The sequence below is a fragment of the Pseudophryne corroboree genome, chromosome 5 (assembly GCF_028390025.1).
Source record: "Pseudophryne corroboree isolate aPseCor3 chromosome 5, aPseCor3.hap2, whole genome shotgun sequence".
Classification (NCBI taxonomy): domain Eukaryota; kingdom Metazoa; phylum Chordata; class Amphibia; order Anura; family Myobatrachidae; genus Pseudophryne; species Pseudophryne corroboree.
The window spans coordinates 491768978-491793424 of record NC_086448.1 but is presented as its reverse complement, the minus strand read 5'-3'; the positions used below and the strand labels follow the sequence as shown (position 1 = coordinate 491793424).

Here is a 24447-nt window from a genome sequence, read left to right as displayed (position 1 = left end):
GATGCGCACGGGAAGCAGAGAGTGGGTCCCCCGATACCGATCCGATGCACGGTGACATGTATTCACTGTGCATCAGATCGGGTGATCTTAACTGCAGCAGTCAGGATCTCCGATCTGACGTGCGAGCTCGGGTACGCACATCGGATCAGAATCGTTAGCAGAAAAGGAACATTTCTGCAACGATTCCCATCCAATAGCTTGCACAACGCATACAAATCGGGGCCATCGGGACGAAATCGTCCTGGTGTGTACCTGAACTTAGTTTGAATATTTTGGGGGGTATAGGCAGATTTCGCCATTTTCACCTACACTTAATGCCTTTTATGCCGCCAAGAATTATTGTGTGAATTCAGTTTTCACACATTCCTAATTGAGTTGTGCCATAAACGCTTACAGGTGATAAGTGAATTCAACAGGTACAGTAATATGCACGTTAAGTTTTCACTCTAATACCTAATATTTTATTGCCTTTAATTGAATTACCCCCTAGACCCCACAGTGAGACCAAAAAAAAAAAAAAGGTCACCATGTAGAAAAACTACTTGTCACCACCAAGTCATGGGGTGACAGGTATTTTCTCTCCAATGTGCTAATCCATGGAGTGCCACCTCCCTCTGCTTCCAGTACAATACCACGAATATGGACAAGAATATCTAAGCAGCATGAATGTTTTATACAAACTTAATATGGTCTAGCCATTGGCAAAACAAATGGCTTTAGATGGGAGGTAAACACAAACACTTGAACAACCCTCAATATGACCATTCACCTCCACCACCATTAACAACCCACATTTACCCCCAGCTACCCTTTCACCCCTCCTGCCAGCACCCATTAACCAGTTTCCTCCACACAGCATCTGCAAACCTATTCCTGTCCAAGAACCCATTACTTTAGCTTCCCCCTTGCATACATTAACCCATCTCTCCCAAATTCATTATCATTCTCTCCTCCCAGCAGCCATTAGCACAATCATCCACTGTTAGCTCCTATAAAGCTCCCCTCACACCAGCACCCATTACTACATTCACACAGCAGTACCCATTAGTACACTCACACAGCAGCTCCCATACGGCTCCCCTAACAAAGCAGCACCCATTACTACACTAATCCAGCAGCTCCCATATGGCTTCCCTAACAAAGCAGCACCCATTACTACCCTCACACAGCTTCTCCCATAAAGCCCCTCACACAGCAGCACCCATTACTACACTCTCACAGCAGCTCCCATTAAGCTACCCTCACACAGCAGCACCCATTACTAAACTCACACGGCAGCACCCATTACTACACTCACACAGAAGCACCCATTACTACAATCACACAGCAGCACCTGTTACTACACTTACACATCAATAAAACTCCCCTCACATGCTGCACCCATTAATACACTCACACAGCAGCACCTATTACAACACTCACACAGCAGCACTCATTACTACACTCACACAGCAGCACTCATTACTACACTCACACAGCAGCAACCATTACTACACTCACACAGAAGCACTCATTAGCTACCCACACACAGCACTTACCCAGTCATTCATCAATTTCAAAATCCCAGTGCCCATTAACACATTCACCTCCCTCTATCACCACATACACAAACACTACACACACACACACACACACACACACACACACACACACACACACAGTATACACTGCACACAGTGACGTGCGGTGAGGTAAGGCATGTGAGACAGTCTTTCCTGTCATACTAACGTATACGCCTGCATTTTGACTATATACCAGTTTATGAAAAAAAGTCAAAACTCTGAAGTCAAATAATCTACCTTTTCTGCACATCTCTGATCAAAACTCACCAAATTTCCAGCATTATATACTACTCTGTGTATAATGCACACATGTACCCTTTGGCTTATATTGTTTGTAAATCTGTCTCTAGTACTAACCATTGCCACCTGAGCCATTTTACCTCACTGCACCGCCCTGCAGTAAATGCACACACACACACACACATACAGTGCACACACACTAAGCAATGCTACTCATCAAGAAGCCATTATAGAACAAGTTACAAGGCTTCATGCAGCAGCTCCTTGTGTATCCGGGGGGCGGGGGTAGCTTGTGACTGTGAGTGACAGGCTCAGGACCCCAGTGAAGAAGAGACTGGAGGAGAGGGGAGGAGCAGCTACCACACTGCCTGCATGGGTCTGTGATTAATCTCAGGTGAGAGTACTGGAGCCAGAGGAGGCAGGGCCTTGGAGAGAGGACATCCGCTGTCAGTCTCCTGTGGGCTATTTTCAATGGGGACCTGAAGCTGCCGCTCCACCTGGCCCATTGTTAATCTTGCCCTGCATTTTTCCACAAAAAATAGCATTAATTGGATTGCAACATTGGGCAAACATTTTTAATAAAGTTACTCTTTCAATTAACATTAATTGATTGTCCGCACAACAAATTGTTTGAAGTATTAAAAAGCTTACTTCATATTACAGGTAATGATTCATTACATTGTAAATGTATTTACATTGAGCGCACTGGATTTTATTGCCTAGCAGTTCATCAGCTCATGATTATTCATTATTATGCGGCTGTAATATCGTTGGTGGAGAAGAGTTTGTGGCAACAGACATTCAAATGTCATTGCTAAGGCAGTCCAAGTCCTTCTTGGGAATGTCCACTCATCAGCTCTAACTCATTAACATAACATAACAGGTGGCAACAACTGCCGAAACTCATATTCAGGTGTTACTCCATTTTGGTCAGATTAGTCGACTGCAAAAACATGTTATCAGTGACTGTTATCGGCATCAACTGCAAAAACTAACTTCAATACCTTCAGACAACTTTGTAGTGACCATGTCCGCACATATTTCATGCTTAGTGAAGATTAAATCTTGCAGACAATTTTTCCTATATGTATTCTTAAGTAATTTGTAGTGGAAGTATGACTACCACAAGATCATGCCTGCCTTCATTGCATCTAGCACAAAAATAGAAATCTGTGAATTAACAATCATCTTAAACTTAACAAAATTTTTAATTCCTACTGTTGTAAAATATATGATTATTATTAAAAGCTTGCTTAGAATATTGACCATTATTATTATTATTATTATTATTATTATTATGACTATCACACAAATTACTTCTATTGTGTGATGGTCATAATAGTGTGATATCCAGACATGCTTACATCAAATGACATTTAATAGAACACAAATCAGCATCGATAATTTAATTAATAAGGATAATAGGTAATTTCTGGGAGGATAGAGACCTAAAACGTATAAAACCTGAGCATGTAGTACAAGCATATAGTTTTATTATTAAAAAATATAGTAATTTTTTTATTTAAATATAGAATATAATATAAACACTGCACATACTGTATATACATAAAATTCACTCTCAAATAGCCCTATCAAAAAGTCCCGATATTGCCATGGTATGTGTGAACCTCTAAAAAGTCCCTTTGTAATAATCCACGTATTGTTGTGAGATAGATTTTATGTAATAAGAATCTTTTTACCCTTATGAGGTGGATTAGTCCCCTTTTGTTGGTTTAGCAAGATCTATTGGTATATGCTTATAGTGAGTTCCAGAAACTGTGTGTGTTGCAGCTGAACTAATCAGACTCTATCAATATTAGATTTACCAACATTGATTGCCCGGCACCCGTAAGATCGTTATTTTTTATTTTTCCCTTATATATGGTTGAAACATGCTCTATGCAGACCTTTGGCCTATAAGTAAGTTGTGGTGCTTGTCTTACTTAAAGGATTCATATATTTCCCCCTTAACAATCGTGAAAAAAAAAAACACTTGTTTTTTTGTGGACAGTTGACTTCAGCTAACTGAATTCCCCCCTTTAACCTTAAGCACCTGTGTTTCGGGGGTCTTGTGCTACAGATGAGTCCTCATACATCTTGCCTATATACGTCACGTAGCTGGAGATGCCTGGTGTGATTGAGATTTACAGGTCCCGTGCAAGTTTGCTAACATAGGGCATCTTTTTTGCAGAAAATGCGTGTTATTCACATCGTTATTTAAAATAGGACACACCAGCAGACGCTGCTAATTAAAATTATATGCACCATGCCTATATTCTCTGTGCATCTGCGGCTGTAACTGCACTCAAAATGGTACGTTACAATGTCTTCTAGGAAAGCTCTGTAATTTACGATTTTGTATGCAAATACAGCCACGGTCGCACACATAATATAGGCATGCCGCATCCAAGTCGATGTTAACATCAGTGGGCTATCCAACAGATTACATGGCTGCTCCTGTTACAGGAGCTCTCATTTCATTATTTGTCTCCCAGGATGAGAAAGCCTTCTTGATTCGGTTAAATCCTTTGCCACAATTAAAAGCCCTTCTGAGTCAAACACTCTTTGCTCTTTAACTCTTCACCATAGTGGGCTGGCCAACCACTATTGAATTTCACTAAGGCTGCTGCCAGTATCTTGGACCCTCTGGCACCACCTGCAACATTACCAGAATCCCCCCGACTTAACCCCCATAGACCACCAGAGTAAATATATTTATTTTTCTTTAAAGCTGCAATACTACATTTTAAAAGTAAAATTACTTGTAGCAGACCACAGGGCTGTGGATAGGGAGAAGGGTGCCCTGAGTACCACATTTTACTAGATGGATATGCACCTTTTAAACATGTTAAGATCATTTTGAATACACTTTATATATTAATTACATAAACCAAATTTCATTGCATATATATGGTGTGCTTGTGTATTCATGAATAACTATAATCTATAATATTATTCAGGCAGAGATTAACCCTAGAATAATATCCACTTAATCTGTTTAGCTCCCTGTATGTTTCTAATCATGTCTGATGTTAAACACGATGTGAAAATGTTACTGATTCATTCTGGATTCTGCATTAATGGTTTCATTAGAATTCTTACCCATGTTATGGAAATTCAAATACAATTGCTTCTGTGTGTCACATTTTCAGAGGATTAAATGCTTACTATGCTGACTAGCTACCAGAATGTCCTGTTGGCATATCGGACTTACATTCCTGAAGATGTATTTTATTTAGTAACTGATTAAGCTTCTTGGATAAAATCTTTCAATTGTAGTTTTTTAGGTGATTGATACACAAATTACAGATTTTGGAACATATTACAATATGCACATACAGATGTAGCCACGGTCAGTTTACCCGCAATGCACTGCGGGTACAGTTTATACCACTTTCAGACATATGACCCAGGAAATTCCCTGCTCAGACCCGGGTTTTTACCTTGAGCAAAATCCCCTTTCACACTACACCAGCGACCCGGAAAATTCCAGAGTTACATAGTATCTGAGGTTGAAAAAAGACAATTTGTCCATCGAGTTCAACCTATTTGTGGTGTCCTGAGCAGGTTTATTTGGGCTAAAGTTTTGACTGATGCTGATGTCAGCCCTTGCGTTGTACCCTCTTTTTGTAGTATCTATAGTGCGTGACTATGCACCATAACCCTGGATATCCTTTTCCACTAGTAATTTATCTAACCCATTTTTAAAGGTGTTGACTGAGTCCGCCATTACAACTACCTCAGGCAGGGAGTTCCAAACACGTATTGTCCTTACCGTGAAAAAGCCTTTGCACCGTGATGTGCGGAATCTCCTCTCCTCTAACCTAAGCGAGTGTCCCCGAGTCTTCTGTGTTGTTCTAACCAAAAACAGGTCCCGAGCCAGCTCTGTGTATTGTCCCCTTATATATTTGTAAATGTTGATCATGTCCCCTCTGTCTCCTCTTTTCCAGTGTAAACATGCTAGCCTTGCAAGCCTTTCCTCGTATTCCAGCGTCTTCATGCCCTTAATTAGTTTGGTTGCCCTCCTCTGAACCTTTTCAAGCTCCATGATATCCTTTTTGTAGTATGGTGCCCCAAATTGTACACAGTATTCAAGGTGTGGCCTCACTAGTGATTTATATAACGGGAGTATAACACTCTCATCCCTTGCATCAATTCCCCGTTTTATGCATGCTAATATCTTATTAGCCTTCTTTGCTGCAATCCTACATTGGGTACTGCTGCTTAGTTTGCTATCTATGAGAACACCTAGGTCCTTTTCCAGTACAGAATCCCCAAATTTTACCCCATTTAGTATGTAGGTGTTATTTTTGTTCTTGCTACCACAGTGCATTACCTTACACTTGTCTGTATTGAAGCGCATTCTCCATTTGGCTGCCCATGCTTTTAATTTAACTAAGTCGTTCTGACTCAGCATCCTCCTCCGTATTTATAGCCTTACACAATTTGGTATCATCTGCAAAAAATGACACCATGCTCTTTAGACCTTCTGTCACGTCGTTAATGAAAATGTTGAATAGCGGTCCCAGTACCGAGCCTTGAGGCACACCACTTAGTACTTTAGTCTAATTTGAAAAGGACCCATTAACCACAAAGCGCTGCTCCCTATTATCTAACCAATTTTTGACCCAAGTGCATATTGTGCTCCCTAGCCCTATTTCTTGTAGCTTGTAGATAAGTCGCATGTGTGTACTGTGTCGAAAGCTTTGGCAAAGTTTAAAAAGATTACATCCACCTCCTTACCCTGATCAAGGTTTGCACTTACTGTTTCGTAAAGCCAAGTAAGTTGGTTTGACAGGATCTGTCCTTCACAAATCCATGTTGATTCCTTTTAATGACCTTATTGGCTTCAAGGAACTTCTGAATACTATCCCTTAGAATACCTTCCAATACTTTCCCCACTATAGATGTAAGACTAACTGGTCTATAATTACCTGGTTCAGCTTTACTTCCCTTATTGAATATGGGCACTACTTCCGCTATACACCAGTCTTTGGGAACCATACCAGATATAACTGAATCTTTAAAGATCAAAAATAGCGGTTTTGCAAGTTCAGAGTGAAGCTCCATTAGAACCCTTGGGTGAATTCCATCGGGACCCGGTGACTTATTAATCTTTAAATGTTTTAATCGGTCACAGACTACCTCCTCACTTAAATAAGTACCTATCAGTGGGATATTCTCATTATTTAGATTGTGATTTAGTCCCTGAATTGGGTCCTCTCGTAAATACTGTTGAAAAAAACTCATTTAGTGTGTCCGCTATGTCATTATCATTTTTGATTAAGACTCCCAACTTGTCTTTTAAAGGGCCTATGTTCTCCTTCTTTAATCTCTTGCTGTTGATATATTTAAAGAATTTTTGGGGTTTCTCTTTGCTTTCCTTTGCTACTAGTTTTTCAGTTTCTACTTTAGCCGCTCTTATTTCTTTTTTGCATATTTAGTTACAGTCCTTATAATGCTGAAATGACTCACAAATCTGATGGGAATGTGATTTTTTAAATGCTCGCCTTTTCTTGCCCATAAGTACCTGTATCTTTTTGTTCAGTCTCATCGGTTTATGATTTTTAACCTTTTTTTTAGCTGCTCGTAGGGATACATTTGAGAGTATTTTTAGCAAGTAGTGATTTTAATACATCCCATTTCTCCGTAGTATTTAATCCTAGAAACATATCCCATTCAGTAACCCTTAAAGCTTCCCTCAATATTTCAAAGTTAGCTTTGCTAAAGTTTAGAGTCCTAATTGAGCCAGTATAGGACTGTTTATGAAAACTGATATTGAATGTGACCATGTTGTGGTTACTGTTTCCTATGGGTTCCCCTACTGTAATACCTGATACCAATTCCCCATTGTTAATACCAGGTCTAAGACTGCATTGTACCTGGTAGGTTCCTCAATTAGTTGAACTAAGTAGTTATCATTTAGTGTGTTTAAAAACATATTACCCCTAGCAGTGTCACATGAATCGTTATTCCAGTTTATCTCCGGATAGTTAAAATCTCCCATCACTACTATATCACCTACTCCTGCTGCTCTTTCAATTTGCTTCAGTAACCATTCCTCATCAGATACATTAATACCAGGCGTCCTGTAGCATACATCCAATACTAACTTTTTTATTCCTTTTTCCCCACATGCAATTTCTACCCATAACGTCTCGGCAGTGTCTACAGTCCCCTCCTGAATATCTTCCCGTATATCAGGTTTTAAAAATGGTTTTACGTAAAGACACACCCCTCCACTACTTTTATTTAGTCTGTCTCCTAAACAGCGTATAGCCCTCTAGATTGACTGTCCAATCATGAGATTCGTCCCACCAAGTTTCATTAATGCCTATAATATCATACTGTCAGCTTGCTGCAATTATTTCTAGTTCCCCCTTAGGCTTCTAGCGTTCACATTCTTACAACTAAGATAAATAATTCCCCTTGCGTTAGGGATGTCATTCACCTTATGTAGAACCGATGACCCGTATTCGTTATTAGATAGTGCTTTGCTAAAACCTCTTTTAGTACCCCTGTTAATACCCTTACCTGCTGCTCTTACCCTCCCCCCAACTTCACCCCCATTTCATTTACTACCGCCATCCCCACTATTCTCACTGCACGACCCGTAGTTTCTAGCTAATCCCCTCCCCCCGGGCTCCTAGTTTAAAATCTCCTCCAACCTTATAACCATCCTACCCCCTAGCACCGCTGCCCCCTCTTCATTCAGGGGCAATCCATCACGACAAAAAAGATGGCGCCTGACTGAGAAGTCCGCCCTGTGTTCCAAGAACACAAACCCTTCTTTCCTGCACCAATCCCTAAACCACACATTTACCTCCCTAATCCCCCTCTGCCTCCCTTGACTAGCGCGTGGCATGGGTAATATTTCAGAGAATATTACCTTAGATGTCCTTGCCTTAAGTTTCTTGCCTAAATCCCTATAGTCTTTCTTAAGGACATCCCACCTTCTTAGAACTTTGTCATTGGTGCCAACGTGCACCAAGACCGCCGGGTCCTTCCCTGCCCCTCCCAACAATCTATCTACCCGGTCCGCGATGTGCCGCACCCAAGCACCCGGTAGACAACAGACTGTACGGCGATCACGTTCCCGGTAGCAGATGATAGAATCCCCTACCACCACAATCTGACTAGGTACCTCACTATCTTTTATCCCAACTGCGCCAGAGGGACTGCTCCTCTGGATGCTAGAAGAAACAATCTCCTCCGGCACCGTCATTTCCTCACTATCATCCTCCGAATCCTCGTCCAGTCGTGCAAATCTATTCAGGTTTGATAGTTCGGAGATGTCGAGCCTCCCCCTCTTTTTCTTCCTTCTAACTGTGACCCAGCTGTCTACCTGATTGTCCTCTTCTACCAGTGACCCTTCCCACAGCTCCTCCACCATTCTATCTAATTCTCGCTCGAGATTGTGAATCTCCCTCAGTCGCGTAACGATTTGCTCTAGATAAGTTATCTGGGTTTCCAGGGCAACCGTTCACACACACCTCGTGCAGATGTAATCACACTGGGACGGTTGCTCCAGGTGCGCATACATCATGCACGACATGCACTGAGTGAGCTCCCCAATCACAGCCCCACCCATCTTATTTGTAAGGCCTAACTCCCTGCTACCTTCAGGAGAAAGATGCAAAACAATGTAATGCAAACAATGCACTACAGTACTATAGCCTAGCTGTGACTAGAAGGAATATGCAACAGTAGACAGTATTTGAATAGAATTTAAAAAAAAAACACTTATTTATACAATACTGAAGGTTGGCCTTATACTTATCTATCCCTGTGCGCCCCTTGATCCTCCTCTTTTATGCAGCGGTAGTCCCCGGCTCCCACAGTGGCCGCAGCAGCAACGGCAGCTGGTTCCGTCCTCTCCTCTGATGGCTGCAGCAGCAAACTTCGTCCCCTTGTGCAGTTCAGCCGTAGGTTCTGACCCCACAGGCCGTAACTTGCAGCAGCCTCACCAGGCAGTACCTAGTACACAGACACAAACAAAAAGCAAAACAGGCAGGCAGCCCCTCCCTCACAGATTCAAGTGTCTCAGCCCCTCACACACACAAGATCTAAGCCCCTTACACACACACACACACAAACACACACACACACACAAGTCTTGGCCCCTTACACACACAAGGTCTAAGACCCTCACACACACACATACAAGTCTTAGCCCCTCACACACCCACCCCCAAAGTCTCAGCCTCTCAGTCACTCAATATACAGCCCCACACAACTCAACTTTTACGGTCCCAGTCCGGTCCCCCCTCTCCGGCACCTCCGCACTCCGGTCCCCCTTCTCCGGCACCACCGCGCTCCCGACCTCACAGCGCCTCCTTCTCCGTTCACACAGCACAGCGTCTCACAAAACAGCCCTTTCAGACATAGGGGTCTATTCAATGCATGTTTGATCCTTTCTGACGGAAAGGATCGGACAATGCAGTATTCAGTTTGCGGGCAAATCCTGTCATATTTGGCCATTCTCGACAAGACGGCAGTTCCGACTTAGATTGAATACACCCCATAAACAGGGTCTGCACTGGAATTCTATAAGCCTGGGCTGCCAGGCTGCTCTTACATACACACACACACCTACATGTCCTACACACACCTACATATCCTACACACATGTCGCATTCATACATACACACACATACATGTCTTACACACACACACACACACACACACACACACACACATGCAAACTCATACATGTTACACTCATACACACTCAAGCAAGTACAGGTAGCAGAGTCCTGGAAGCCCCAGATGGACGGAAGCACCCTGGAAAGATGACTCTGGAAACCGGGGTCCAGCTCAGCAACTCGACACCAAATGAAGATGACAGCCTCCACGGGATGATGAAACGGAGAGAATTTACGCTTACCGCGTTTCAGACAGATAGTCATTCCACAGAAGCGTTCTTCCACGCTTCTGAGGACGGACTATGGGGGTCATTCTGACCTGATCGCATGCTGCCATTCATCGCCGCGCAGCGATCAGGTCAGAAGTACGCATGCGCCAGCGCCACAGTGCGCCGGCGCATGGCTGACAGCCGACGGCCGTCGTTGCCTAGCGATCCCCTCTGCCTGATTAACAGACAGAGGCGGTCGCTGGGCAGGAGGGGACGGCACAGCGGCGTTAGCCGGATCACGCCCACCAAACGCAAGTGTGGCCGGACTGTGAAGGGGCGGGCCACAGCGGCTGCGCGACGTCACACGCAGCCGCTGCGACCTGGGCAGCGACGAGTAGCTCCCGGCCAGCACGCAAAAGCTGCGCTGGCCGGGCGTTACTCCTGAAGTGCAAAAGCCTCCCTCTTTGGGTGGGGGAGGGGGTCCAGAGGATCTCCAGGTGGGGGAGGGGTGGCGGTGGATGGGGGAGGGGGTCCAGAGGTGCTGTGGGGAGGGGCGGGTTTGGGTGGGGTAGATGGGGAGGGGGTCTGTAGAGGCTGCTGGTGGGGGAGGGACAGGTGAGGGGGCCCCGAATGAAGGAGGGGGTCTGGAGGTGCTGTGCATGGGGGAGGGGTGGGTGCATTTGGTGGAGGGGTGGGTGCAGGGGGTGGTTCCAGAGGTGCAGGAGGTGGGAGAGGGGAGGGGTGGGTGCGGGGTTCCACAGATGGGGTCTGTAGATGATGCGCGTGGGGGAGTGGTGGCTGCGGGGTGGGGAAGGGCGCAGATGGGGGAAGGGGTCTGGAGGTGCTGTGGGTCGTGGATGGGTGGGTGCAAAGGGGGTGCTGTGGATGGGGGAGGGTGTCCAGAGGTGCTGCAGGTAGGGAGGGGCGGATGGGGGAGTGTCTGTAAATGTGGGGGGGGTGTGAGGGGGTGAGAGGTGGTGCTGGCGCGGGGGGGACCGCAGATGGGGGTTGGTATCTGTAGATGCTGTGGGTAGAGAGGGGCGGATAGGGGAGGGGGCCGGAGGTGGTGTGGTTGGGGGAGTGGCGGGTGCGGTGGAGACGCGGATGGGGAAGGGTGTCTGGAGGTGCAATGGTTGGGGGAGGGGCGGATGCGGAGGTAGTACACGGATGGGGTCGAGAGGTCCTGTGGGTGTGGGAGGGGCGGTGGACTGGGGGCCGCGAATGGGGGAGTGGGTCCGGAGGTGCTGCGGGTCGGGAGGGGCGGGGGTGTGGAGACTATTTCGAGTACTTGGTAGACAACTACATGAGTTGGGTCTGGGGCTCCCTGAGCTTCTGGGTACCATAGCAATGGCAACCCTTGCATCCACTATAGCTACACCCATATATAAGGTTATTATAATATTTCGGTGGTGAGTTGAACTACTTTATAAATGATTATTTGGAAGGACTGACTTCCTATAATTACACCTGATTGAATAAACATTGTTGAAGGCAAAAGCACACCAATGTATCACGTGGCTGCCTAAGCAATGCCTGCAGTTAGCCATACTTACATACCGCGGGTGGGAGGGGAGTGCGGGGCAGCCGCAGCTGAGACGGCCAGCCCTAAGCAGCCAGTCTTATATGCCGCGGGTGGGAGTGGGGTGTGGGGCAGCTGAGACGGCCAGCCCTGGGCAGCCAGACTGCCATGCTGCGGGTGGGAGGCCGCCGCTGCAGTGACCAACTGGCCAGCCAGAATATATTTGGCCAGATCTGTGACTGTATGACTTTGACTTCGCCCAGTGTTATACACAGAGTCACAGATCTGGGCTAATATATGGGAGATATAGATATTGTATATATATATATATATATATATATATATATATGTATGTGTGTGTGTATGTATTTGTGTATATATATATATATATATTCATTCACACACAAATGCGCATCTTGCATATATACAAAAGTACAATTAGAACACATACATACAGTAGAAAATGTGTGCACACAGAAAAATTACACACACATACAAATAGAATACATACGTGTACACACACAGGACACACACATACAGTATAGACACAACTAAAACACATACATATACGCACACACATTAAACAGACAGTACACAAACATAAAATACACACAGGCCAGGGCCCAAGGTACCTGAAGCAGCTTCTGATTCCATACTGCCCCACTCAATTACTGCAATCTCTAGATGGAGGACTTTTAGTGGTATCTAGAATCTCCCGTAATTCATCTGGGGGTTGAGCTTTTAGTCATGCGGCTCTGACTCTATGGAACTCACTTTCCCGCACATTTAGAGAGGCCCCCACTCTAGAATCCTTCAAAGCAGAATCAAGACTTTCCTGTTTACTCAAGCATTTCCAGAATGTCCCTTTTAGGATCTCCATGCTCTCTGTATTTTCTGAAAAGCTTTTCTGTACTTCATTGTTTCTGTACTATATATTATGTTCATTCTATCTGTTGAGTCCTATTGTGGAAAAAGTGCTATATAAATAAAATTATTATTATTATTATTATTATTATTCTTGTTATTATAAACCCACATAGACCGCATATTGTACATACACTTACACTGGAGCCTGTCTAGATGCCGGAGGACGTCTTTCTTAGCCTGTGGCACATTTCACCATTAGACCCTGTCCCCCCACAGAAAAATGCTGCGGGTCAGCAGGGAGGGGGCAGAGCCAATATGATGCACTTTGGCTCTACCCCTCAGCACCGACTCAAAAGAGCTGTTGGTAACATTTGTAAATATGGGGCAGATTCATCAAACTTGTCTTTTTTTAAACACAGACTGTAAAATTATAGTTATAAACCAATTGGTTGGAACTTTATCTCTCTCCACTTTATCTCTGTCTAAGCTTTGATAAATCTGATTCTATATCTGATAAAGTGCATATGCCTTGGGTCCCACTGATATCACTACAGCCTTTCTGGCGGCAGGGCAATATAAAAGGCCATTCTGAAATAATCAAGTCTATTTTTGCCGTTAGTGGAGGAAGCACTTGCAGGCCAGTGTACTATATGTCATGTGTCAGTGTAGTTCACCATTGAGTTTATTTTATTTCTCTGGGAATTCTGTATGAATCTTCTATATGCACACATATGATGTGCAAGGTTCAAGTGTTTCTTTATACTTTTAATATGTCCTGCTGTATCATTTCATAATGTACTGCTCTTTGAGAATAAACTGCCTCTGAAGATATTCACCTTGCGTCTTTGACTCAGAATATTATCCTAGCATTGCATCGCGTTGCCAATGGGCAATAAACCAAATTGGCATATTTATACAGTATTTATTGATCAAGTCAGTATATTTATATTTATTTTCTCCGGCAGGGTCATAGATTATCCACAGGATAACATTGGGATATGATGAAGCAACAGCGGATTTGCACCAATCGGTCAAAGCTTTTCGCCCTCCCAGCATGCAACGGGCCCGTCCATATATCCCCGCCTCCTGGCTCAGGCAAATCAGTTTTTCGTTTGGTGCAGCAGGAACAGGACCATGGTCAGAGGGCTGCTGGTTTTTAGCAGCCCTAAGCTTTCTTAGAGGATGCTGGGGTCCACTTATTGACCATGGGGTATAAACGGTTCCGCAGGAGCCATGGGCACTCTTAAGACTTTTCAATAGGTGTGAACTGGCTCCTCCCTCTGTGCCCCTCCTCCAGACTTCAGTTTTAGAAATGTGCCCAGGAGACTGGATGCACTCTGAGGCGCTCTACTGAGTTTCTCTGAAAAAGACTTATGTTAGGTTTTTTATTTTCAGGGAGAACTGCTGGCAATAGACTCCCTGCTTCATGGGACTGAGGGGGCAGAAGCAGAACCAACTTCCTGAAGAGTTTTCGTGGCTCTGCTTCTGGTTGACAGGACACCATTAGCTCCTGAAGGGTACTGAACACTAGCTGTGCCTAGATGCTCACTCCCACAGCACGCCATCTCCCCCCTCGCAGAGCCAGAAGTCTGAAGACCGGTGAGTATGAGAAAATAGATCTTCTAGCAACTAAAGTGACGGCTGAGGTACGGGCGGGAGCGCAGCGCGCCATTGCTGCCCACACACACACAGGACTGCAGGGCGCAGGGGGGAACGCCCTGGGCAGCAAAATATTACCTTAAACTGGTGCAAAGGGGGCATAAGATGCCGCTGGCACAGCCCTACCCCCGCCAGTATAAATATTAACAGACCTTGCTGAGTGAAAAATGCGCCATTTGCGGGGGCGGAGCTTCCTCCTCAGGCAGCCAGCACACTACTCAGCGCCATTTCCTCTCGTCAGCTGCAGAGACAACGCTGGTCCTTTCCTCCACTTCTGGCAACAAGTACAGGGTGCAAATAAGGGGGGCAAAAAGCGTTTGGTGGTGCATTACTAGTGTGAATTACTGTGTAAAAGCGCTGTTGTCTGTGGGCATTCTGTGTTCACAGACATTACATACTGGCGCTGGGGTTGTGAACTGGCTGCTCCTATACTGTGTCCTTCTGACAGATTTTGCTGTGGGTCTGTCCCCTTATAAGTCCCAGTGTGTCTGTGAGTGTGTGCTGTACACGTGTAAGGCATGTCTGAGGCAGGGAGTTCCTCCCCGGAGGAAGGCATTTTAGGGACACAGAGTTGTAATGTGGTGGCGCTGCCGGCACACCAAGAGCCTGCATGGGTGAAAGAAATACGTGACAGTATGCATCTTATTAACAGGAGGTTAGATAAGTCTGAATCTCAGGCTGAATGCTGGAGAAAATCTGTAGAAGATGTGATTTTTCAGGACTCAGTTCTTCCTTCTGCAGGCGGCCCCTCTGGGTCACATAAGAGACCAATTGTGAATACTGATACCGGCACAGACTCTGATGCCTGTGTCGACGATAGTGACTCTAGAGACATAGATCATAAATTGGCAAAAAATATACAATATATGATTGTGGCTATAAGGGACGTGTTGGAAGTTACAGAAGCCTCGCCTGTACCTCAGGAGAAGGCTTATTTATGTAAGGAAAAGAAATCCAAAGTCACGTTCCCTCCTTCCCACGAGCTAAATGCTCTCTTTGCAGGGATGTGGGTGAATCCTGAGAAAAAATGTCATATTCCTAAGCGGATTCAGGTAGCTTTCCCTTTCCCAGCAGAGGACAGGAAAAAAGGGAAATCGCCCCCTGTGTTAGACAGTGCACTATCCAGGTTGACAAAGAAGGTTATTCTCCCTGCACCTGGCACGGCTTCACTAAAAGAGACGGCTGACCGTTAGATGGAAACTACATTGAAATCCATTTGTTGCCAATGGTACACTGCTCAGACCCACTATTGCCTGCGCATGGGTCAGTTGCGCTATTGAAAAATGGTAGGACAGCGTGTCATCAGAAATTGACACGGTTGATAAAGATGAGATACTCCTTAAGTTAGGGTATGTCAAAGACGCTGCCGCCTACATGCTAGAAGTGATGAAAGATATTGGACTCTTGAGTTCACAAGCCGCTGCCATGGCGGTATCAGCTAGGCGGGCATTGTGGATTCGCCAGTGGAACGCGGTTGCGGATTCCAAAAGAAACATGGAGGCTCTCCCATATAAAGGTGAGACCTTATTTGGCGATGGTCTGGATGCGTTAGCCTCGGCGGCTACCGCATGTAAGTCAACGTTTTTGCCCTCTGCACCTACACCGGCAAAAAAGACCTATCACACCCACATGCAGTCCATTCGGCCCAATAAATACAAAAGAGCAAGAGGTTCCCCCTTCTTTGCAGGAAGGGGAAGAGGAAGGGGAAAGAAGCCCACAGCGGCTCCAGATTCCCAGGAGCAGAAGTCTACCCCTACTTCTGCCAAATCTTCAGCATGACGCTGGAACTCCCTAGCGGGAGGCCGCTCGGGTGGGGGCATGTCTCAAACTGTTCAGCCAAGGTTGGATTCTGTCTGGCCTGGATCCCTGGGTTTTGCAAATAGTATCACAGGGATACAAGCTAGAGTTTCAAGACGTTCCCCCATGCCGATTTTTAAAATCAACCTTGCCAGCTTCTCTTCCAGAAAGAGAAGCAGTAACAGCGGCAATCCAAAAATTATGTCAGGACCAGGTCATAATCCTGGTGCCTTTGCCGCAACAAGGGGAGGGGTTTTATTCAAGCCTCTTTGTAGTTCCGAAGCCGGACGGCTCGGTTAGACCGATCCTGAACCTAAAGAATTTGAATCTCTACTTGAAATGGTTCAAGTTCAAGATGGAATCACTCCGGGCAGTGATTTCCAGTCTAGAGGAAGGGGATTACATGGTGTCGGTAGACATCAAGGATGCTTACCTGCATGTTCCCATTTATCCTCCTCACCAGGCCTATCTGAGATTTGCGGTTCAGGATTGCCATTACCAGTTCCAGACGTTACCTTTCGGTCTCTCCACGGCGCCAAGGGTATTCACCAAGGTGATGGCGGAGATGATGGTCATCAAAAAGGAGTCAATATAATTCCTTATCTGGACTATCTCCTGATAAAGGCAAGATCCAGGGAGCAGCTGTTACAAAACTTCACGCTCTCCCTGCCGTTACTCCAACAACACGGTTGGATCATAAATTATCCAAAGTCACCAAAGCGGTACATCTTCTTCAAGATCATCCCGTATAGATCCAGGCAGATAATGTAACAGCAGTCACGTACATAAACAGGCAGGGCGGAACGAAAAGCAGAGCAGCAATGGCAGAGGTGACAAAGATCCTCCTCTGGGCAGAAAGGCATGCAAAAGCTCTGTCAGCAATTTTCATTCCGGGAGTGGACAACTGGGAAGCAGACTTCCTCAGCAGACACGATCTCCATCCAGGAGAGTGGGGCCTCCACCAAGAAGTCTTCGCAGAGAGAACAAGTCTTTGGGGAGTTCCTCAAGTAGACATGATGACATCTCTTCTCAACAAGAAGCTTCAGAAATATTGTTCCAGGTTGAGAGACCCTCAAGCAATACAAGTGGATGCGTTAGTGACCCAGTGGGTATTCCAGTCAGTGTATGTCTTCCATCCACATCCGCTGATCCCAAAAGTTCTCAGGATCCTAAGAAGAACAAGGGTTCAGGCAATCTTCATTGCCCCAGACTGGCCAAGGAGGGCTTGGTACCCAGATCTTCAGGAGTTGCTCATAGAAGATCCTCGGCCTCTTCCTGCTCGAGAGGACCTGCTGCAGCAGGGGCCGTGCGTGTACCAATACTTACAGCGGCTACATTTGACGGCATGGCTGTTGAGCGCTGTATCCTAGCCAGGAAGGGTATTCCCTAGGAGGTCATCCCCACCCTTATTCAGGCCAGAAAGGGAGTAACGTCGAAACATTACCACCGTATTTGGAGAAAATATGGGTCTTGGTGTGAATCCAAGAAGGCTCCTACGGAAGAGTTTGAGTTGGGACGTTTTCTCCATTTTTTGCAGGATGGTGTGGAGGCGGGCCTCCGATTGGGGTCAATCAAGGTCCAGATTTAGGCCTGGTCAGTGTTCTTCCAAAAACAATTGGCCTCTTTTCCAGAGGTTCATACCTTCGTGAAAGGCGTTCTGCACTTCCAGCCTCCTTTTGTGCCTCCAGTGGCACCATGGGACCTTTAATGTGGTGTTGATGTTCCTTAAATCGGATTGGTTTGAGCCTCTACGAGAGATAGAGTTGAAGTTTCTCACTTGGAAAGTGGTGATGCTTTTGGCATTGGCATCCGCACGGGTGTCTGAATTGGGGGCCTTGTCTCACAAGAGCCCTTACCTGATTTTCCATGAAGATAGGGCAGAGTTGCAAACTCCCCAACATTTTCTTCCAACGGTGGTTTCTTCTTTCCACATAAACCAACCTATTGTGGTGCCAGTGGTTACTGACACGTTCACTGAGTCAAAGTCTCTAGATGTGGATAGAGCCTTGAAGATATATGTCGCTAGAACAGCTCGAATTCGGAAAACAGAGTCTTTGTTTGTCCTGTATGCTCCCAACAAGATTGGGTGTCCTGTTTCCAAGCAGACTATTGCACGTTGGATCAGAAGTACGATTCTGCAAGCTTATACTACGGCTGGATTGCCGTTGCCGAAGTCGGTGAAGGCCCATTCCACTAGGAAGGTGGGCTCATCCTGGGCGGCTGCCCGGGGGGTGGTCTCGGCATTACAACTTTGCCGAGCAGCTACTTAGTCGGAGTCAAACACGTTTGCAAAATTCTACAAGTTTGATACCTTGGCCGATGAAGACCTCAAGTTTGGTCAATCGGTGCTGCAGGGTCATCTGCACTCTCCGGCCCGTACTGGAGCTTTGGTATAAACCCCATGGTCAATAAGTGGACCCCAGCATCCTCTAGGACGTATGAGAAAACAGGATTTTAATACCTACCAGTAAATCCTTTTCTCCTAGACCGTAGAGGATGCTGGGCGCCCGTCCCAGTGCGTACTTTACATGCAGTTTAGTTATACACAAGTTGTGTTATGTTAGTTTCAGCTTGTTGCTGCAATTAATTTGTGCCTGTTGGCGTGTGTTATGTTGATTGCCATGTGTGCGGCATGGTTGAGTTGTGAGCTGGTATGCATCTCACCACTAGTATTAAAGTAAATCCTTTCCTCAAAATGCCCATCTCCCTGGGCACAGTTCCTATATCTGAAGTCTGAAGGAGGGGCATAGAGGGAGGAGCCAGTTTACACCCATTGAAAAGTCTTAAGAGTGCCCATGGCTCCTGCGGAACCGTCTATACCCCATGGTCAATAAGTGGACCCCAGCATCCTCTACGGACTAGGAGAAAAGGATTTACTGGTAGGTGTTAAAATCCTGTTTTTATAGTCTTACTATTTCTTCTTGAGTGATCTTTCTAAAAAGCATCTTATACGTACCTTAGAAAGAGTCGCTCCAACAACTCTCCGCCGGGTCGCGACAACGCTTACCTACGAGTACAGTGCTTTTTCGGCGGGCGTCTGTGTCGGATATACTAGCAGGTCCAGCAGACGTTACCAGGCTATGGCCGGAGCACGGGGAGAAGGTAAGGCATCGGTTCCACTTAGAAGGGGAAGACGGACACAGCCGCACTGTATTGGGAGGAGACTACCAAACAGTAGCTGCGCTCCCCCACCATGGGTGCTCCAGCATTAGGCCTTAGGGATCATAAGGCACCAGGAATAGCATGAGGCTGCGATCCCTAGAGTTGATTTCAGCGGTGGGGAGTCATACGCTCTCCTGGTCGCCCCTCCCCCCCAGTTCATTACCAGTTTCCATCGGTCTCCCGCCATGAACTGTTGCCTCACTTCCGTCTCAGACCCTACCACGAAGGGTCTTGGTTGCAGCATAGGCTGCTGCGTCTGTGTTCACTAAATCTACCGCGAGGAGACCTGGTCACAGTACAAGCGTCTGTATGACCGGTGCGTCTGTATGCACAGTGCGTCTGTGTTCACTTAAAGTTCCTGGAGCGGCAGTGTACACTAGTAGCGTCTGGATCCACTCAGCGTTCGCTAACGTATTGATCGATCTTGGAAGTGAGGTGAGTCTATCTGTATCCCACTCTACTGAGTACGGGTTATACAGCACTAAATTTCTATCTACTTTTGTTAGTATGAATAGTTACGTTTAGTCCCTATTGCATATGAGTCTGTGTACATTACTATGGTTTTCTTCGCATTGCATCTGAATACGTTAAGATCTGTATAGAACAGAATTCAGTAATATGTACTCCTACATACTTTAAAATGTGTTTGTAGTTGATATTATGCTCATATGACTAATATATAACATGTGACTGACTGCAAGTGTGATTGCTGACTTTAATATAAATGTTTGTCGGTTGATCTTCTGATCCTCAATGCAGGTGCATGGGTAGGGTCAGATTGATATCACTTTAGAAAAATAAAGTGGTTACAGTCACAAATTGTGTAGTACACTGTGAAAGTGCTGATTATTTATCATGTCTAAGAGTGGCAAAAGTGACGAGGGTACACTTACACTCATATCTTGTTGTTTTGCAAAAACTGTATTATCCTCTATGATCTGGTACAGGATGGGTTATGTGTAAAATGGTTTGCTGTTCAGCATAATACATCCCTGATCTACAACAGGTGTAGATAGACCCATTGGGATGATGTTTGCACAGACCTTGTCCAGTCTAGCTGAAAAGTTAATTCTTACAGCTTCAGTACCAGGAATAGGGTTCACTATTAAACCATACATGCAGCTCCCTACCTACGGTATATCCCCAACAGCTTCTCCAATAAGATAAGCTCATGAACCGAATGTAAATAAATCATCGACTTCACAGGCTACACATGATGATCATCAGACGATGGAAGCTCTATATACTCTACTTCAGCATACGAAGAACAGGTAAAGGGTATCAGCTTAATGAATAAGCTGAATAAATGAGAGCAGAAAAGGCTAGTCTGTCAATAGAGGCAGCAGAGCCTGGGTTAAAATTAAGGCACCTATGTTTAAACGTCCCAAAACAATAATAGGGCCTCCTCACGAGGGCAGAATTCAGGGAAAAGGTTTGGGTTACACCCAATAAAATAGAATTCCCGGTAAATGGGATTCCAATATATTTTTCCAGCTGGGGACTGTTTAAAATAGGGAAGTGCCTCCCAAAATAGATACGCATGTCATTGATAGTGCAAAAATCTATATGGCCTCTGCCATCAACGTCAAAAGATGAATGGTTTTCAAAAAAAACATATTGTCTTTGTCTGGGACAGTCATTAGGCCAGCCAAGACTTCACCTTGCAATCTATGGCCACACCACTGGATAGGCCCAATCTCACTAGATCTTTGACGCTAAGTAGTGTTGGGCCTGGTTAGTTCTTGGAGGGGAGACCACCTTGGAATACCAGGTGCTGTAGGTACATTGGGCTGAGGTACTGGAAGACAGGTTTTCAGCGCCTGCAAGGGAGCAAGAATCCCATATAGCTCATATGGACACTAATGTTCTAGGGCATCAGCATTAACAATAGCTGCTCACAGAGCAGTTTGGCTTACATACATGGAAAGCTGATTCAGAATCAAAGAAGGTTCTGGAAACTTTGGCTGGAAGTTTCTGTTTGGGAAGGAGTTAACAGATATTCTGGAGACAGAAACAGACTCCAAGAAGGTCACCTTTCCTTCCACATATAACCCCAAACCTAGGGGCCGACTTCTTCAGTTTGCACAGATCTGGTAGCAGTCTACAAACAGATGCCTGGGTTCAAGAAGCGGTATCTCTAGGTTATGCTTTCCCTTCTAGAAGCATCCTCCTCGAAGGTTCTTCTGTTTTAGCCTGTCTCGGGTAGAGGCGAAGGCGAGGGATTTGCATGAAGCAGTTCAGAAATTGCTTTTGTCAGGAATAGTCATTCCGGTAACCCATGAACAATGGGGGGTTTTACTCCAAACTGGGTTGAGTCAAAAAGGATCCTTCGCCCCATTCTCAATCTCAAAAAGTCTAAACACATAAATTGGGGTACCACGGTTCACATGGAGACATTGCGCTCCATAGTTTTTGTGGGGAGCCAGTAGATTACATAGTATTCCTGGATAAGTCCGGATTCTTACTTTCAGGCTCCTATAGCACTGTCCATCAGCGTTATCTCAAGGTTTACCATCCTTCAGCAACATTTCAGTTCTAGGCCTTACCCTTTGGGTTAGCCACAGCCCCAGAGTATTTATCAAAATTATTATGGCAGTTTATCTCCGCTAGCAGGGGATAAGAAAATTGCCATACCTTGACCACTTTTTTTATCCTGGCACAAATATTGGAAAGGTTTCTGTGCCATCTACAACACACAATAACTTGTCTGCCGAGGCACGGGTGGTTCATAAATTGGCAAAGTCATCTCTGGTTCCGTCACAATGGATGACTCGCGGTGGGGCTGTACTGAATTCAAGTCTGCAGAAAATATTTACCTCAGAACAAGATATCCAAGGTAAAGTTTAGGGGAGTTGTTACATAGTCAAATAATATCAATTCACGCAGCAATGCGAATGATGGGTTTGGTGGTGTCAACAATAGACATGGTGGGGTGTGTATGTGTGTTCTTCTCACCTGATTAGGGCTATCTATGATACTCCTGCCTTGAGCTTTGGGAATACAACTGATTTGCCTGAGCCAGGAGGCGGGGCTATATGGACGGTCCCGTTGCATACAGGGAGGCCGAAAAGCTTTGACCGATTGGTGCAAATCCGCTGTCGCTTCATCATATCTCAATGTTATCCTGTGGAACCTGTGGCCTTAGGAGAAATACCGTTATCAACGGTAAATTCTTACCATAACGTATATTTTACTTGTAGGCAACATACCCATTAAATGTTTAAAAAATAATTCAGTGGTATCTTTGTCATTTTTCAATTGTTATATTTTTCAATTCTGTGGTCTACATAAAATAAATGAAATGTTTATTTTAAGAATGTGTATCGTTTTTTTTTAAATATTTAATTCAATACAGGGTTAATGAAAATGAAACCTTAATCTGGTTTGGTGTTACTTAAGCAATTCTTCCCCAGAAAGAAAAAACATTTCATTCTTTTGATAATATGCTTCATCTTCTGTTTAAGTACAGTGTAGTAGATGTGACAGATTAATAATAAATATCTGGCTGTATATTTTGCAGCATACGGATGCTAATACCTATTGATCACAAGCATGGCTCATGACTAGCAACTGATTTTATTTTCTATTGTGCTTGCTTTTCACTTTAATTCTCTTTCTGTTACAGTGTCCACCTGTACTATTTATTTCCCAGTCTGGAAGAAGGAGGATTGGCCACATATCGGACAGCTATAGTGCAAAATCAACATCTTGCTATGCTGGCTAAGGTACTAAAAGAATACTGTGTCGCCCCTCTTCCCCCTGCCGCCCCAAAAAATTATATACAGGTTGAGTATCCCATATCCAAATATTCCGAAATACGGAATATTCCGAAATACGGACTTTTTTGAGTGAGAGTGAGATAGTGAAACCTTTGTTTTCTGATGGCTCAGTGTACACAAACTTTGTTTAATACACAAAGTTATTAAAAATATTGTATTAAATGACCCTCAGGCTGTGTGTATAAGGTGTATATGAAACATAAATGAATTGTGTGAATGTAGACACACTTTGTTTAATGCACAAAGTTATAAAAAATATTGGCTAAAATTACCTTCAGGCTGTGTGTATAAGGTGTAAATGTAACATAAATGCATTCTGTGCTTAGATTTAGGTCCCATCACCATGATATCTCATTATGGTATGCAATTATTCCAAAATACGGAAAAATCCCATATCCAAAATACCTCTGGTCCCAAGCATTTTGGATAAGGGAGACTCAACCTGTATATATATATGTATATATATATGTATGTATATATATATATATATATATATATATATATATAGTGTGTGTTGACCATTTTCCACCAGTCACCTGTAACCACTGCTTAAAATGCAGTGTTTTATCATTGAGGTTATATAATATCCACACAGGCATATTCAATTGGCTGTGGGGCTTGCCCAACGGTAAATTGACAGCTAATTAACCATGTAGCGCAGGGAAAGGCTATTCAATTAAATATCCTTTCTGCAGCAGTATACATTTTATTCCACAGGAAAACATTGGGGTGTAAAGTGGATCTTGATCCAGAGGCACCAACAGGCTAAAGCTTTAGGCTGTCCCAGGATGCAATGAGGCCTCCTCTATAACCCGGCCTCCATGCACTAAGAGCTCAGTTTCGAGTTGGTGCCTGCAGCAGCAGGTCACCTAACTGGAGGGCTGCACTGGGCAGCCCTGAAAAAGCTTCTAAGAAGATTTCTTCTCTGGGCTGTTAGTGCTGTATGTCAGGGTGACACTTCAGCGCTGCAGCTCCATCACCTCCCAAGCGGCATTGCAAACTCCCGTG

The 24447-nt window shown here is 44.8% G+C and overlaps 1 protein-coding gene across 2 annotated transcripts in view; it reads left to right on the top strand.

Annotated features, from left to right (window-relative positions):
• The window catches only part of DROSHA (drosha ribonuclease III), a 604359-nt gene that overhangs the window by 399617 nt on the left and 180295 nt on the right, over positions 1-24447 (top strand). For both annotated transcript variants that reach the window (XM_063922973.1, XM_063922974.1), the window contains one exon: positions 23286-23385. In XM_063922973.1, coding sequence (XP_063779043.1) covers positions 23286-23385 — 100 coding nt within the window. The remainder of the gene's footprint in view (positions 1-23285; positions 23386-24447) is intronic.